General features: G+C 35.8%; 1 protein-coding gene across 4 annotated transcripts in view; it reads right to left on the reverse strand.

Annotated features, from left to right (window-relative positions):
- Window positions 1-1155: 1155 nt before the first annotated feature.
- The window catches only part of STAM (signal transducing adaptor molecule), a 79535-nt gene continuing 67188 nt past the window's right edge, over window positions 1156-13502 (reverse strand). For all 4 annotated transcript variants that reach the window (XM_077897047.1, XM_077897045.1, XM_077897044.1 and 1 more), the window contains one exon: window positions 1156-3044. In XM_077897047.1, coding sequence (XP_077753173.1) covers window positions 2807-3044 — 238 coding nt within the window. In that variant the 3' untranslated portion in view covers window positions 1156-2806. The remainder of the gene's footprint in view (window positions 3045-13502) is intronic.

The following is a 13502-nucleotide window of genomic DNA, read 5'->3' on the forward strand; positions in this document are numbered from 1 at the left end:
AAAGTATTAACCAGATGAGGGTCTGACTAGTAATACCAAAGGACTTCATTTTAGAAAATAACAGTTTTTATAGCTGCATAGTTTGTCATACAGGAAATTAATATGTCTTATATAAACCTGAAGCTCTGGACTAAAGGTATTTCTGAGTTGACTTATACATGTCATATATACATGAAAATTGTACCAAAAAAATGTTAGTGGTCTTAATTATTAAGCATTTTAAATTCAAAAATTAAAAGGTATAGAACAAAGTTCCAGAAGTTTTTAACATAGACGGGAATCTCTAAGCCCCTAAAATGGATCCTCATTGAGTAGGAGAGGGAAGAGAGGGATGATCTGAGAGCTGGAAAGAACTATAAAATCAAAGTACACACTACACATTAGTCCTAGCAGGTTTATGGCACTGACATATTGTCACATCCAAATGGCCGTGGTTTGTCAGTTACTTATGCTAGATAGGAATTGGGTGAATTTTATATACATGGAAAAATTCATGTTTATGTATACACATTCAAATTCTATAAAGGACATAAATTGAGAAGTCAAATTTGCTTCACAGAAATACACATTCTAGTTAATTCATTTATAAATAATTCTATTCCTTAAAAAAAGGGAGGGGGCAGCTATATTTTAAAAAGACTTCTTGAAAGTATGACACATACACTGGTTTCAGAATATTCATTTGTACACGAATCATTTGTGCTCCTAACTGATCCTTTCCCATTTCTATCCTTGCCATGTCATCTGAATGAAGGAAAATCCAGGGGTTCCTTTCAACTAGAGTTTTTCTAACTGGTATTTTTAAACCAAATAAATGCAAAGCATAAACTATTATCAATTTTAAGTGCTCATTATTTAAACCTTCATAAGGCTAATAAAAGATAACAAAAATATATACGTTGTAATAAGGGCAGCTTTTTTTCATTTCAGCATTTGTTGATTTTTACAGCTCAAAAGGATACTAGAGACTATGTAATTGATGATACAGCATGAAGGATATCAAGATAAATAATACATTTGCCATTGGTAAACAGAAATCTATCAAAAAACAAAGAGAAAAATACAATATGACTTAGGGAAACGTCTACCAGTTAAACTAGATAGTTAAACTGGTAGTTTCCATTTCAAATTGGAATGAAAAAGATTATAGTCTGATTCACAATATATTAAAATTTTTTTAATGTAAAGTGTGAATTCCAGTTTTAAAATTATTTTTTGAGAGCAACATACTTTAAACTCAGGATAACACAACACTAGGTTGACAAACTGAAGTTGAAGATGACGCTCTAAGTTTGAACCTCTGACTTTAGTCACCATTAAGATTACTTGCCACAGATGGAATCATCTGTCAGAAAGGAAAGGAACAAGCTACCTGATTACAAGGGTCTTAGAAAATACACATTAAATTTTCATTTTTAGTGTGAAACACGTTAAGTCAATTCATTTAATATAATGCTGACCTCAATTTTTTCTGTTGTTTAGTATTAATTAACAGTATAGCACAAGTAGGGAAATTATAAATAAGATTAAAATGTCAGTGGAAAACATATTTCATGTAGGTCAAAAAGAAAGCCTGCATTCAAAAATACTCCTGAATAGGAAGCCAAAATAATTCCACCAGAACTTTGAGAGGAGCCCCAAAAAGTCCAGTTTCAAAGATAAGAATAAATAAATATACAAACTATTAAGCAAAACCAGGAATATAGAATACTTTGAAACATCTGCTTACATCCATTTTAATGAACAATTAAAGGATACAATGTGTTAAAGACATATTGAAAAGACTAAGAGTGGGAAAAGACAGATGAGTCAAATTTTGTTTATATCCTAAATAATTACAAGAGACTTTGAAAATGTAGTGTAATTCATCTTTTCTTTCCAGTTTAAAAATTTCTATCCATTGCCTCTATCTTTGGTGTCACTGCCACCAAGAAACACAGTATACAGCTTAGAAATCTAATTACTATCTTCAACTAGGAAAAAGTAAATCAACATTACTCCTTTAAAAATGAGATATAAAGAATGTGATCCTACTTAATTTTGTCTCATGGTCCCACAATATTCTGAAATATCATGCCAAAATGTAAAAGTTTAAAAGGGAACGTCATCATTTGCTATAATTAAACCAAAAATTTAGCTACTGTACGCTGGTGTGATGACAGCTAGTAGTATGCAGAGGCTACAGAAAGACATAAAATACATATGTTTAGCTCACAATTAGTCAAGGAAGGTTCACTTTAATGTGAAACTGAAGCATGGACAACATAATGCCTTCATGTAAATATGCTACAGCTTTGTTCTCTTGCAGTTTAAAGGGATGGTGTAATTAAATTTACACAAAACATTATGAAACATGGTAGTTGTTCATGATTAAAATAAAATAGCAATGTAAATTAATTTAACAGTGTTAAATATATTCACATGATCACCATTGTGATTCAAAATGGCCACTAATGGAGTTACACAGCAATATATGTACATAACATTTGCCACAACAGTTTTTGTTAAGTTTGACTTTTTGCAGACCAGGTAATTTCATGAGACAAATAATCTTGTATCATTCTTTCATATTATGAAAGGAATTAAATGTTGTAAGTAGTTTCATTCCTCTAGGGGAGGGGGAAGGAAGAACCTCTAAAAAGTCAGTGCAAATTGAAGAGAGTTCTACCTTCTTGAATATTTGAACTTGTAGACCAAGATAAGATTCCTATAAGCTGAGGATAAACAAACCTTAAGATATTAAAGAATCTCATAACATTGTCAGCGGCATTTAGCGGGTATTTGCCACACAGAGGAATCCCAAGTCCTATAGCAGAGCCTTCTGAGAATATTGTTGCTGTGGCTGAGGTGGCTGTTGACTGCCTCCTGGCTGAGGCAGTGTTGATGATGTTAAATTATAGTTTGGCACCTGGGACATATTAGTTCCTGCATTCTGGTATATAGTGACATCCGCAGTAGCAGCAGCAGCAGCAGCAGGAGGAGGAGGACTATATACTGAAGCCTGGGTGGGATATGTATTTCCTTGAACGGAACTGACCATTGTGCTGTGGAGGGGGGGAAAAACACTCGATTAGATCAATACTGACTTATATAGCCATTTAGAGATAAATAGGAAAGCCATTCATTAAACATTCATTCATTCATTCATTCAGTCCAGACCATAAATATTTATTAAATACCTATAAGAGCCAAACCCAAACATCACTAATTTAGGCACTGGGAGATCATAAAGAAAGAAGTGAAAAGAGTCCTTATTGTCAGGGAGCTTAAATTCCAGTAGGAGAAAAAAGATAAATTTATAATAGGTCAAGTTGTCATAAGTGATACGAAGAAAATGAAATCACAGTAGGAAGACCAGGAGCACATGGGACAAGAGATTCTAGTTCATGAGCAGTGGTAAGGGAAGGCCTCTCAGATAAGACAACATTTAAAAGACAGCTGAAAATCATGAAAGGAGTCATATTGATTATCAGGGGAAAGGGGTCAGTGTATCAGGCAAAGAGAACAGTAAATACAGAAGCCTTTGAGGGGAGAAAATGCCAGGCATGTTCAAGGAACAGAAGAGAGGCCATGATGGAAGCAAGAGCAAGCAAAGGGGAGGAGACCATAATATCAAGTGGCAGAAGGAGGAGGAGAGCCTTAGACTATGTAGTGCCTTGTAGACCATAACAAGGATTTGGGCTTATATCTGAGTGAGATGAAGATACTGAATAGCTGGTTTTGGACAGAAGATGGATATAATTTGACTTTGGTTTTAACAGACTCACTTTGGGCCAATGAGAGATACAAGGATACCTGAAAGGAGGCTACTGAAATTGTCCAGATAAGAGATGACAGGTAATTAGAGCCATGGTGGACATGGTAAAGAGGGGAGGAAAGGGTCAGATTCTGAAGGCAGTGCCATCAAAATTTGCTCATGGGAAGTAGTTAAGTGCCTGAAGTTTTAGAACTGAGTACCTTGGAGAGAAGCCATTCACTAAAAAGGAAGACTGCACATAAGGACTACAGTAGATCTGGGGAGGGAAAATCAAAGTGCAGTCATAGACGCATTAAGTGAGAGACCTAGGAGAGTCACAAAAGATAACAGGCCTAGAGTCCAACTGAGAGGTCAAGACTAGAAATACGCATTAAGGAGTCAACACACACCCAGTATTCAGAGTCATGGACCTAAATGAGATCCTCTGGGAAGTGACTACAATCAGAGAAATAAGTAGTTCTTATTTAAACCCTAGACTAGAAATAAGATAAAGAGGCACCAGGCAAAAACTCACAATTTACCCAATACTCTCTTACATATCGCTGCTCTGCCCTAGTTCTCCAGCTTGTCACCCATATGCAGTCATTAGTTAATCTCCTTTAGGATTTAGGATTAACTTTTTCCCCATCTCTTATCATTTTGTCCTGCAATTAGACAATCATTTGTTGTCTAATATACACAATCTGCCAGCTGCTTCTTTAAAAAAAAAAAAGAAAAAAAAAAAAGAAAAAAAAGATTTATTTATTCATGAGAGACACACAGAAACAGAAAGAGAGAGAGGCAGAGACATAGGCAGAGGGAGAAGCAGGCTCTTCGAAGGAGCCCGGGATCACAACCTGAGCCGAAGGCAGACACCTAACCGCTGAACCACCCAGATGTCCCACTCTGCCAGCTTCTTACCTAGCCTCTAAAAATTCATCTATACTACTGCCATTTATAGCCCTTTAATAACAAGCTTTCCCAGACAAGACCCAACCTCTTTAGCATATCTATATATAGAATCATTCATTATCCTTGCCAGTAACTCTGAGGGTATCTCTCCTCTGTTCCATCACAAGACTTTAATCCTCTAGTAAGAGTGCACTGTTTGGTAATGTCCAAAAACATGCCATGTGTTTTCACAATTCCTCAGTTTATTCATTCCATGAGTACCAAGCCATTTCATACTACCAACTCTTTACTAATGATAGAAAAATCTTTCTTTATTCCTCCAGGCTAAGAATAACATAGCTTGAACATATTTTCTTGTAAATCTTCCCTGAACCACAAGGTTCACCTACAAGTATCATGCTGCAAGTACCTCTATTTGTAATTTGTTATAATTACATATTTGTGTCTGCCTCTACCAACCATAACCAGTAAGCACTTTGAGGCTAAGAAATTCAATGGTCAGCTAGTATTTGACCACGGGGCCAAGACTACCCAATGAAAAAAGGATAGCCTCTTCCATAAATGATGCTGAGAGAACTGGATAACCATGTGCAGAAAAATTAAATTGGACATCGGTCTTATACCATTCACAAAAATGACCTTGAAATGGATTAAAGACTTATATTGAAGACCTGAAACTCCTAGAAGAAAACAGAGAAAAAGCTGTTTGACATTGGTCTTGGCAGCAATTTCCTGGATATAACAGCAAAAGCACAAGAAACAAAAATGATGTTGGCTTGATGTAGTCAAACTAAAATGCAGTGCAAAAGACACAATCAACAAAATGAAAAGGCAACCTACAGAATGGGAGAAAATGGTTTTAAATCATATACCTAATAAGAAGTTAATACCCACTATATAAAGAACTCATATAACTCAACACCAAAAAAACTAACAACTTGATTAAAAAATGAGCAGGGGAAATGAATATATAGTTTCCCAAAGAAGACAGAAAATGAGCAGTAGGTACATGAAAAGTGTTCAGTATTACTCATCATCAGGGAAATGGAAATGAAAACCATAATGAGATATCACTTCACACCTGTTAAAGTAGCTATGGGAAAAGAGAATCCTTGAGCAGTGTTGCTGGGAATGTAAACTGGTGTAGCCGCTATAGAGAACAGTATGAAGGTTCCCCCCAGAATTAAAAATAGAACTACCATATGATACAATAGTCCCATGTCTGGATATATATCCAAAGGAATGGAAATCAGGACCTCATAGAGATATCTGCCCTTCCATTTTCACTGCAGCAATGGCTCACAATAGCCAAGATATGAAAACAACCTAAATGTTTACCATTGCATGAATAAAGATGTGGGGTACGCGCGCGCACGCGCGCGCACACACACACACACACAATGAAACATTATCAGCCAGGACAAAGAAAGTAATCCTGTCACTTGTTACAACTTGGATGAGACAGGAGAACATTATGCTAAGTGAAATAAGATACAGAAAGACAAATACCATATGATCTCACTTAAATGGTTACCAGGGCATGGGGGTTGCAGAAAATGGGGAAATACTGAACAAAGGGTACACATCTTCATTTATAAGATGACCAAGTTTGGGGACCTAATATAAAGCATGGTAGTTCTAGCTAATAATACTGTATCATATACATGAATGAATGCTGCTAAGGGTTAATCTTAAATGTTCTCATCACACACACACACAAACACACACACACACTACACACACACATAAATTGTAACTAATGGAGGGGATGAAGGTGGTAGCAAATACTATGGTGGAGTGGTAATCATTTTATAATATATAAATATACCAAATCAATAAACTGTATACCTCAAACTTACACAATTTTTTTTTAATGTCAGTTGTATCTCAATAAAACTGGAAAACACTCTTAAGTCATAATGGCACAGATGAAATGTTCAGTAAACATCTGTTTAACAGAAATAAATTGAAATAAGAAACCAGTACATAGCTCTGCTCATCTTAATACTATCACTGTCATCACTGCTACAGGCAGGTTTAGGAAACTGCATCTAGTACCACTTTACTAAATTATAAGATTGTCCCAGGGTGACAGAACTCTGGACAAATGATAACCCTAAAACCAAAATTATATGTAAATGATTAAGAAATGGCCATCTAGGTATGAACTGAGGGACACTTAAAAGCCTGCCTACCAAAAATAGAAATAAAAATTATTCCTCATTGACTGTCATCTGTAATTAAAAAGCTTAAGTCAAATATGTAGTACTCCTCTATCAAGCATACTTCCAAACTCAATTCTTGCTCCTCTCAATTTTGTTATCCTACATTTACTTTGTTATCAATTTTCTCATTTAAACACGTAACTCTAATTTTTATGTATTTATAAATATATGTTATATATGTATTTGTGTATGCATATATCTTTTTAAAACTATATAATATAAATATGAATAATACATATGTATATTTAAAAACTTCCTTAAAGCCTTTGTGAAGCCTTTGCAAGGAATTTAAAAAATATATCTCGTTGGCTTAATAGAGCACTTGAAATTCCCATCAATATTTGAACATTTATTTATCAAATACCCACTGAGTTTCCAGCAGGTATAAAACTGTGCTATACAGCATGCACACAAAGGTTAAAGAGATCTAGCACTAGCTCTCAATATATAATAGATCAGGGGGGATATAAACAAGTAAAAAAGTCAAAGGCAGGAGGTATGCTGGGGTCCTGTGACAGCAACAAAAGAGGAACAGTGTTGGGAGAGGCAGGAAAGGGGAAACAGGTGCTCTAGTAAAGATGAAGGTCAACTAAGAATAAGAATAGGAATCTGCCAGGTAAAGAGGGCTAAATATTTCAAGGAAATACTCTACAAAAGGCACCTATTGAAATATAGATGTGTTTCTTAAGAGATGATATTGATAGCTACAGTGTATCAGTGGAATCAGGGCCCGGAATACAGAGCAGGACCCTACACCAGGATTTCACATCTTCACTGCTGAAGCAGATAGAGCAACCCACATCAAAAAAGCAAGAGGATGCTTCAGCGCTATAGCATAACACAGTTTAAGCACCTGCCGATAAATTATCTCTATGGGCCTGACCTAAGAATGGTTTCCAAGCAAGCTCTAGGAACAAGGATGCTACAGCAGTATATAACACAGTAACAACAGACTAGCTGGGAAAGAGGTAGCATTTCTAGCTAATAATAAAGTATCTATGCACATTCTCAACAATGCCTACCTGCTTTGTATCTAGTTTTTAAAAAGCATGTTATTTCCCACCAATCTGCTTATTTTCCATATAAGTGTATTCGTTTTCATCAAATTTCAACTTAAAATTTTAAAAAGTCCTAGAAGAGAAAAAGCTATTATACCTAACTTTTTATCCCTATGCTATACAACCCAGTAGAAAATGACCTGTTTTTTGGTGCCTATAATAGGCTTCATTACCCTTCTTCTTAATGTCACTTAGGAATATTAGATGTGACCACAAAATGATGTGTGAAAATCCCCAAGAATCCCCAGTGTGACTTTTCTGAAAATGAATAATACAACAATGATGGCAATATGTTGGCATTTCTGGACAACTTCAACATTGATGGATAGGTTTATACAAATTGTGCCTATGTACACAGGCATAGGCCTGTGAACATACAAAATACTTCTGTTGTGAGTCAGAATATCATGACGTCTAGAATGACACACTGCTGACTTCCTAATGTCTATCTTTTCTTCACTTCAAAAGAAAGACTTTGGTTTAGGGCCCTACTGAAGCAGAAGAAACACTTCTATAATTAGACATTTTATCATATATAATCATTTAACTATGTGCTGGAGGCATTATAAGTAAAGAGCCAAAATATGGGTCTGTCATGTCATACTCAGCTACCTGATGCATGAACTATACAGGCATACGGCTTCTTGTACCTCCTTTCAAAGGTTTATCTTGTTATAATATACTAAATTCTGACACAGGGCAAAAAGAAGGAAATGTCTGTCTTACAAGCCATCCCAGAACTATAAATTCTAAAACAATAATGATAAAAACATTTAGACTTTATATGAAGTTTGTGGAGGATAAATTATAGTTATCAAATTTAAGTTTCATTTAAGTCCTTGAAGTAGCATCATATACTCAAACAAAAAAAGATTAAGGGCTGGGCTCAAGATGGCCCTAAAGTCACTCCATTTCATGAATGTAACAAATACACAACTACATATGAAACAATTTACTCTGAAAAAGATCAGAAAACTGGAAAAACAGAACCTGTGCAACAAAGGACAAAAACCATTGAGACAGGCAGGAGAGGCAGACCATGTGGACAAAAAAAAAAACCCATCACAGGCACTTTGATCTACAATTGAGAGAGATCTCAAATATATATACATTTTCCCTGAGGAGAAATTAACCTTTAGATCCTGCATGAGGGGAGTCCCCAAAATGTTGGGCTTTGAAAACCTACGGCACTTCTATCCAGGAAAAACACAGACTATAGGGCACAAAGAACTTGTTCTTAAAGGGCTAGTCATGCAGACTCACTCAAAATCCAGCACTACAATACCAATTTGAAAAGTGCCTAGACCATATGTAAACAAGAACCACTTACTAATCTTGAAGTGCCTGCCAGAGAAGCAGGAAACTGCTGGGATTTTCTTCAGGAACACAGATACTGGTATGAGCCATATTAGTGACCTCACTGTACCTTGCCAATGTCTGTGTTAGCAAGTACCATGTTGGAACTATCCTTTTAACCTGCTAGAGCCAGTAGTCATGTCCAGTGGAGAACTCTGCCCACAACCACAGCACAACCATGAGGAACCATCATGCCAGGACAACAGCCCCACCTACCACCCTGACACAGCACATCTGTGACGCACAGCCCAATCAGGCACCAGCCCCACCCACCTCCACACCCCAGACTGGGCCCTGACACAGCAGAGAAGCATGTATAATCTACATAGGGGACATCCTATGAGCATCTAGCTCTGCTCAGACGGGATTATGCTTCTGTCTTCTATATGCTATTTACTACACAAGGTCACTCCTTCAAGATCAACACAGGTAGTTAATTTACCTAATACAAAGAAATAAACAGTTAGGCCAAAAGAAGAAACAGAGAAATATGTTCCAATGAAATAACATGGAAAAATACCAGAAAAAGACATTAATGAAAGAGCAATAAGCAATCTGACAGAATTAAAGTAATGGTCATAAAGAAGTTCATCACACCCAGAAGAATGGGTGAACAGTGATATATTCAACAGAGAGATAGAAAATATAAGAAAGTACCCAAAAGTTACAGAAATGAAAAATACAATAACTGAACTGAAAAATATACTGGAGAGGTACAACAGCAGGCTGGGTGAATCCAAAATTGGAATACAAAACAATGAGAATTCATCCAGAAGGAATAGAAAAAAAGAATGAAAAGAAAACCTTTAGTAAAATACCAAGAATAGCATTCTCATTATGGGGTCCCATAAAGAGGAGACAGAAAGAAAATACCAAAAAACTTATTTGAAGAAAGAATAGCTGAAAATTTCCCTAATCTGGAGAATGAAATGAACACACAGGTCCAAGAAGCTTAAGAGAGTTCCCAAGAATATGAACCCAAAAGATCTACACCAGGACACGTTATAATTAAAATGGTGAAAGTGAAAGATAAAGAGAAAATCCTAAAAGCAACAAGAGAAAAAAAAGTTATTTCATACAAGAGAACCCCCCATAAGGCTATCAGCAGATTTTTCAGCAGAAACAGCAGAACAGAAGACAGTATTCATAGTGCTAAGAGAAAAAACACTACAATCAAGAATTCTCTACCCAGCAAGATTATCATTCAGAATCGGAGAGATGAAAAGTTTTCTAGATAAGCAAAAGCTAAAGAAATTCATCACCACTAAACTTGGTTTCACAAGAAATGTTAAGGAGATGACTTTAACCTGAAAAGAAATGGCACTAATAAGAAGAAAACATACAAAAGTAAAAATCTCATTGGAAAAAGTAAATATAGAGTAAAGGTAGAAAAAATCACTTATACAAGTAGGAAGATTAAAATACAAAAATAGGGGATGCCGGAGTGGCTCAGCAGTTGAGCGCCTGCCTTTTTTGACTCAGGGAGTGATCCTGGAATCCTGGGATCAAGTCCCACATCGGGCTCTTTGCATGCAGCCTGCTCCTCCCCTGCCTCTGTCTCTGCCTCTCTCTGTTTCTCATGAATAAATAAAATCTTTAAAAAAAATACAAAAATAGTAAAATTAACTATAACCGCAATAATTAGATAAACTCAAACCTTAGCTAGATGAACCAAGAGAAAGAGAAGGATCTAATAAACAAAATCAGAAATGAAAAGAGTTTTGACTGACACCACAAAAATACAAAGGATAAGCAGCAACTACTACTTGAAATGTAGAAAAAAATGGAAGTTACTTGAAACAATCTTCTACAAGTGAATCACAGAAAAACAGAAAATCGGAGTAGACCGATTAATAGTAGTAAAGATGGAATCAGCAATAAAAAACCTCTCAACAAACAGAAGTCTAAGACCAAACAGCTTCACTGATGAATTCTAGCAAACATAAAGAAAATTTAATACCTATACTTCTTCTCCAACTCTTCCAAAAAACTGAAAAGGAGAGAATACTTCCAAAAATCAATTTATGATGCCAGCCTTACCCCCCCCATACCAAAACCAGATAAGGAAACCAACCACACACACACACACACTAATTACAAGCCTATCACTGATGAACACTGATGCAAAAATCCTCAGCAAAATATTAGCAAACCAAATTCATCAATATATTAAAAGGATCATATACTATGATACCAAGTGGTATTCATTCCAGAAATGCAAGTATGTCTCAATAACCACAAATCAAACAACATGATATACTACTTTAACAAAACTAAGGATAAAAATCACGATCATTTCAGGGGCACCCGGGTGGCTCTATGGGTTAAGGCCCAACTCCTGATTTCGGCTAAGGTCATGATCTCAGAGTCTTGGATCCAGCCCCAGCATGAAGCCTGCTTAAGATTCTATCACTCCCTTTATGCCTCCCATCAACACCCCCTCCCCCACTCAAAAAAAAATTTTTTTTTAATTGTATCATTTTCATAGATGCAGAAAAGCATTTGATGAAACACAGTATCCATACAGAGGGACCATTACTCGACATAAGAAAAGACATAATGACACAGCCACAGTAACACTATACCCAAAGGAAAAGGCTGAAGAAAGCTTTTCTTCTAAGGTCAGGAACAAGACAACGATGCCCACTCTAGCTACTTTTATTCAGCATACTATTGGAAGTCCTAGCCACAGCAATTAAGCCGAAAAATAAAAAGAAGGAAGGGAAAGAAAAGAAAAGAAAAAAGAAAGGGAAAGGGAAAAGGAAAAGGAAAGGAAATGCATCCAAATGGGAAAGTAAGAAGTAAAACTATCATTAGCAGATGATGATAGGATACTATATGTAGATAAACCAAAAGACACCACCAAAAAATTGTTAGAATACATGAATCCAGTGGTCAAAGATGCTTGAAGATTTTGTAAACACACAAAATCAATATACAGAATTGTGGCATTTCTTATATACACTAATGACTTATTAGAAAGAGAAACTAAGAAAATAATCCTACTTATAGCTACATCAAAAAGAATAAGATACCTAGAAAAAAATTTAACCAAGAAGGTGAAAGACCTGTACAGAAAACTATAAGGCATGATGAAAGAAATTAAAGATGACACAAATAAATGGAAAAATATTCTGTGCTCACATGTTAGGAGAATTAATATCGTTAAATCTCCATACTATCCAAAGCCATCTACAGATTCATTACAACCTCTATTGAAATTCCAAGGGCATTTTTCACAGATCTAGAACAAACAGTTCTAAAATTTGTATGGAACCAAAAAAGATCCTGTATAGCCAAAGCAATCTTGAGAAACAACAACAAAGCTGGAGATATCATGCTGCCTGATTTCAAACTATACTACAAAACTACAAAAACCAAAACAGTGCAGTATCAGTATAAAAAGAGACACAGAAATCAGTGGGACAGAACTGAAAGCTCAGAATTACGCCTATACACATGGACAATTAACTTACAACAAAAAAGCCAAGAACGTACACTGTAAAAAAGGATGCATCTTCAGTAAATGGTGCCAGCGATACTAGACAGCCAAATGCAAAAGAATGAAACTAGGCTACCAGCTTATACCATACACAAAAATTAATTCAAAACTGGGACGCTGGTGGCTCAGTGGTTGAGCATCTGCCTTTGGCTTGGGGCATGATCCTGGAGTCCAGGGATCCAATCCCGCATCAGGCTTCCTGGGTGGAGCCTGCTTCTCCCTCTGCCTATATCTCTGCCTCTTTCTCTGTCTCTCATCAATCAATAAATAAAATCTTAAAAAAAATGGATTAAAGACTTGAATATAAAACTTGATCACCATAAATTTCCTAGAAGTAAACACAGGAGTAATAAGCTCTTTGACATCAGTCTTAGCAATATCTCTGGGGATCTGGCTCTAAAGGCAAGTGAAATAAAAGAAAAAAATAAATGAATGGGATTATAACAAAATAAACAGCTTCTGCACAGAGGTAACCATCATTAAAATGAAAAGGTAAAAAAAAAAAAAAGAAAAGGTAACCTACTGAATGGGAGAAAGTTTTTGCAAATCATATATCTGACAGGGGATTAATATCCAAGATATATAAAGAATTCACATAACTCAACAAAGGAAGAGAAAACCCAATTTAAAAAGTGGGCAGATGATCTGAATAAACATTTTTCCAAAGAAGACATAAAAATGGCCAACAGACACAGGAAAAATATTCATTCCAC

Source organism: Canis aureus, chromosome 5 (genome assembly GCF_053574225.1).
Source record: "Canis aureus isolate CA01 chromosome 5, VMU_Caureus_v.1.0, whole genome shotgun sequence".
Classification (NCBI taxonomy): domain Eukaryota; kingdom Metazoa; phylum Chordata; class Mammalia; order Carnivora; family Canidae; genus Canis; species Canis aureus.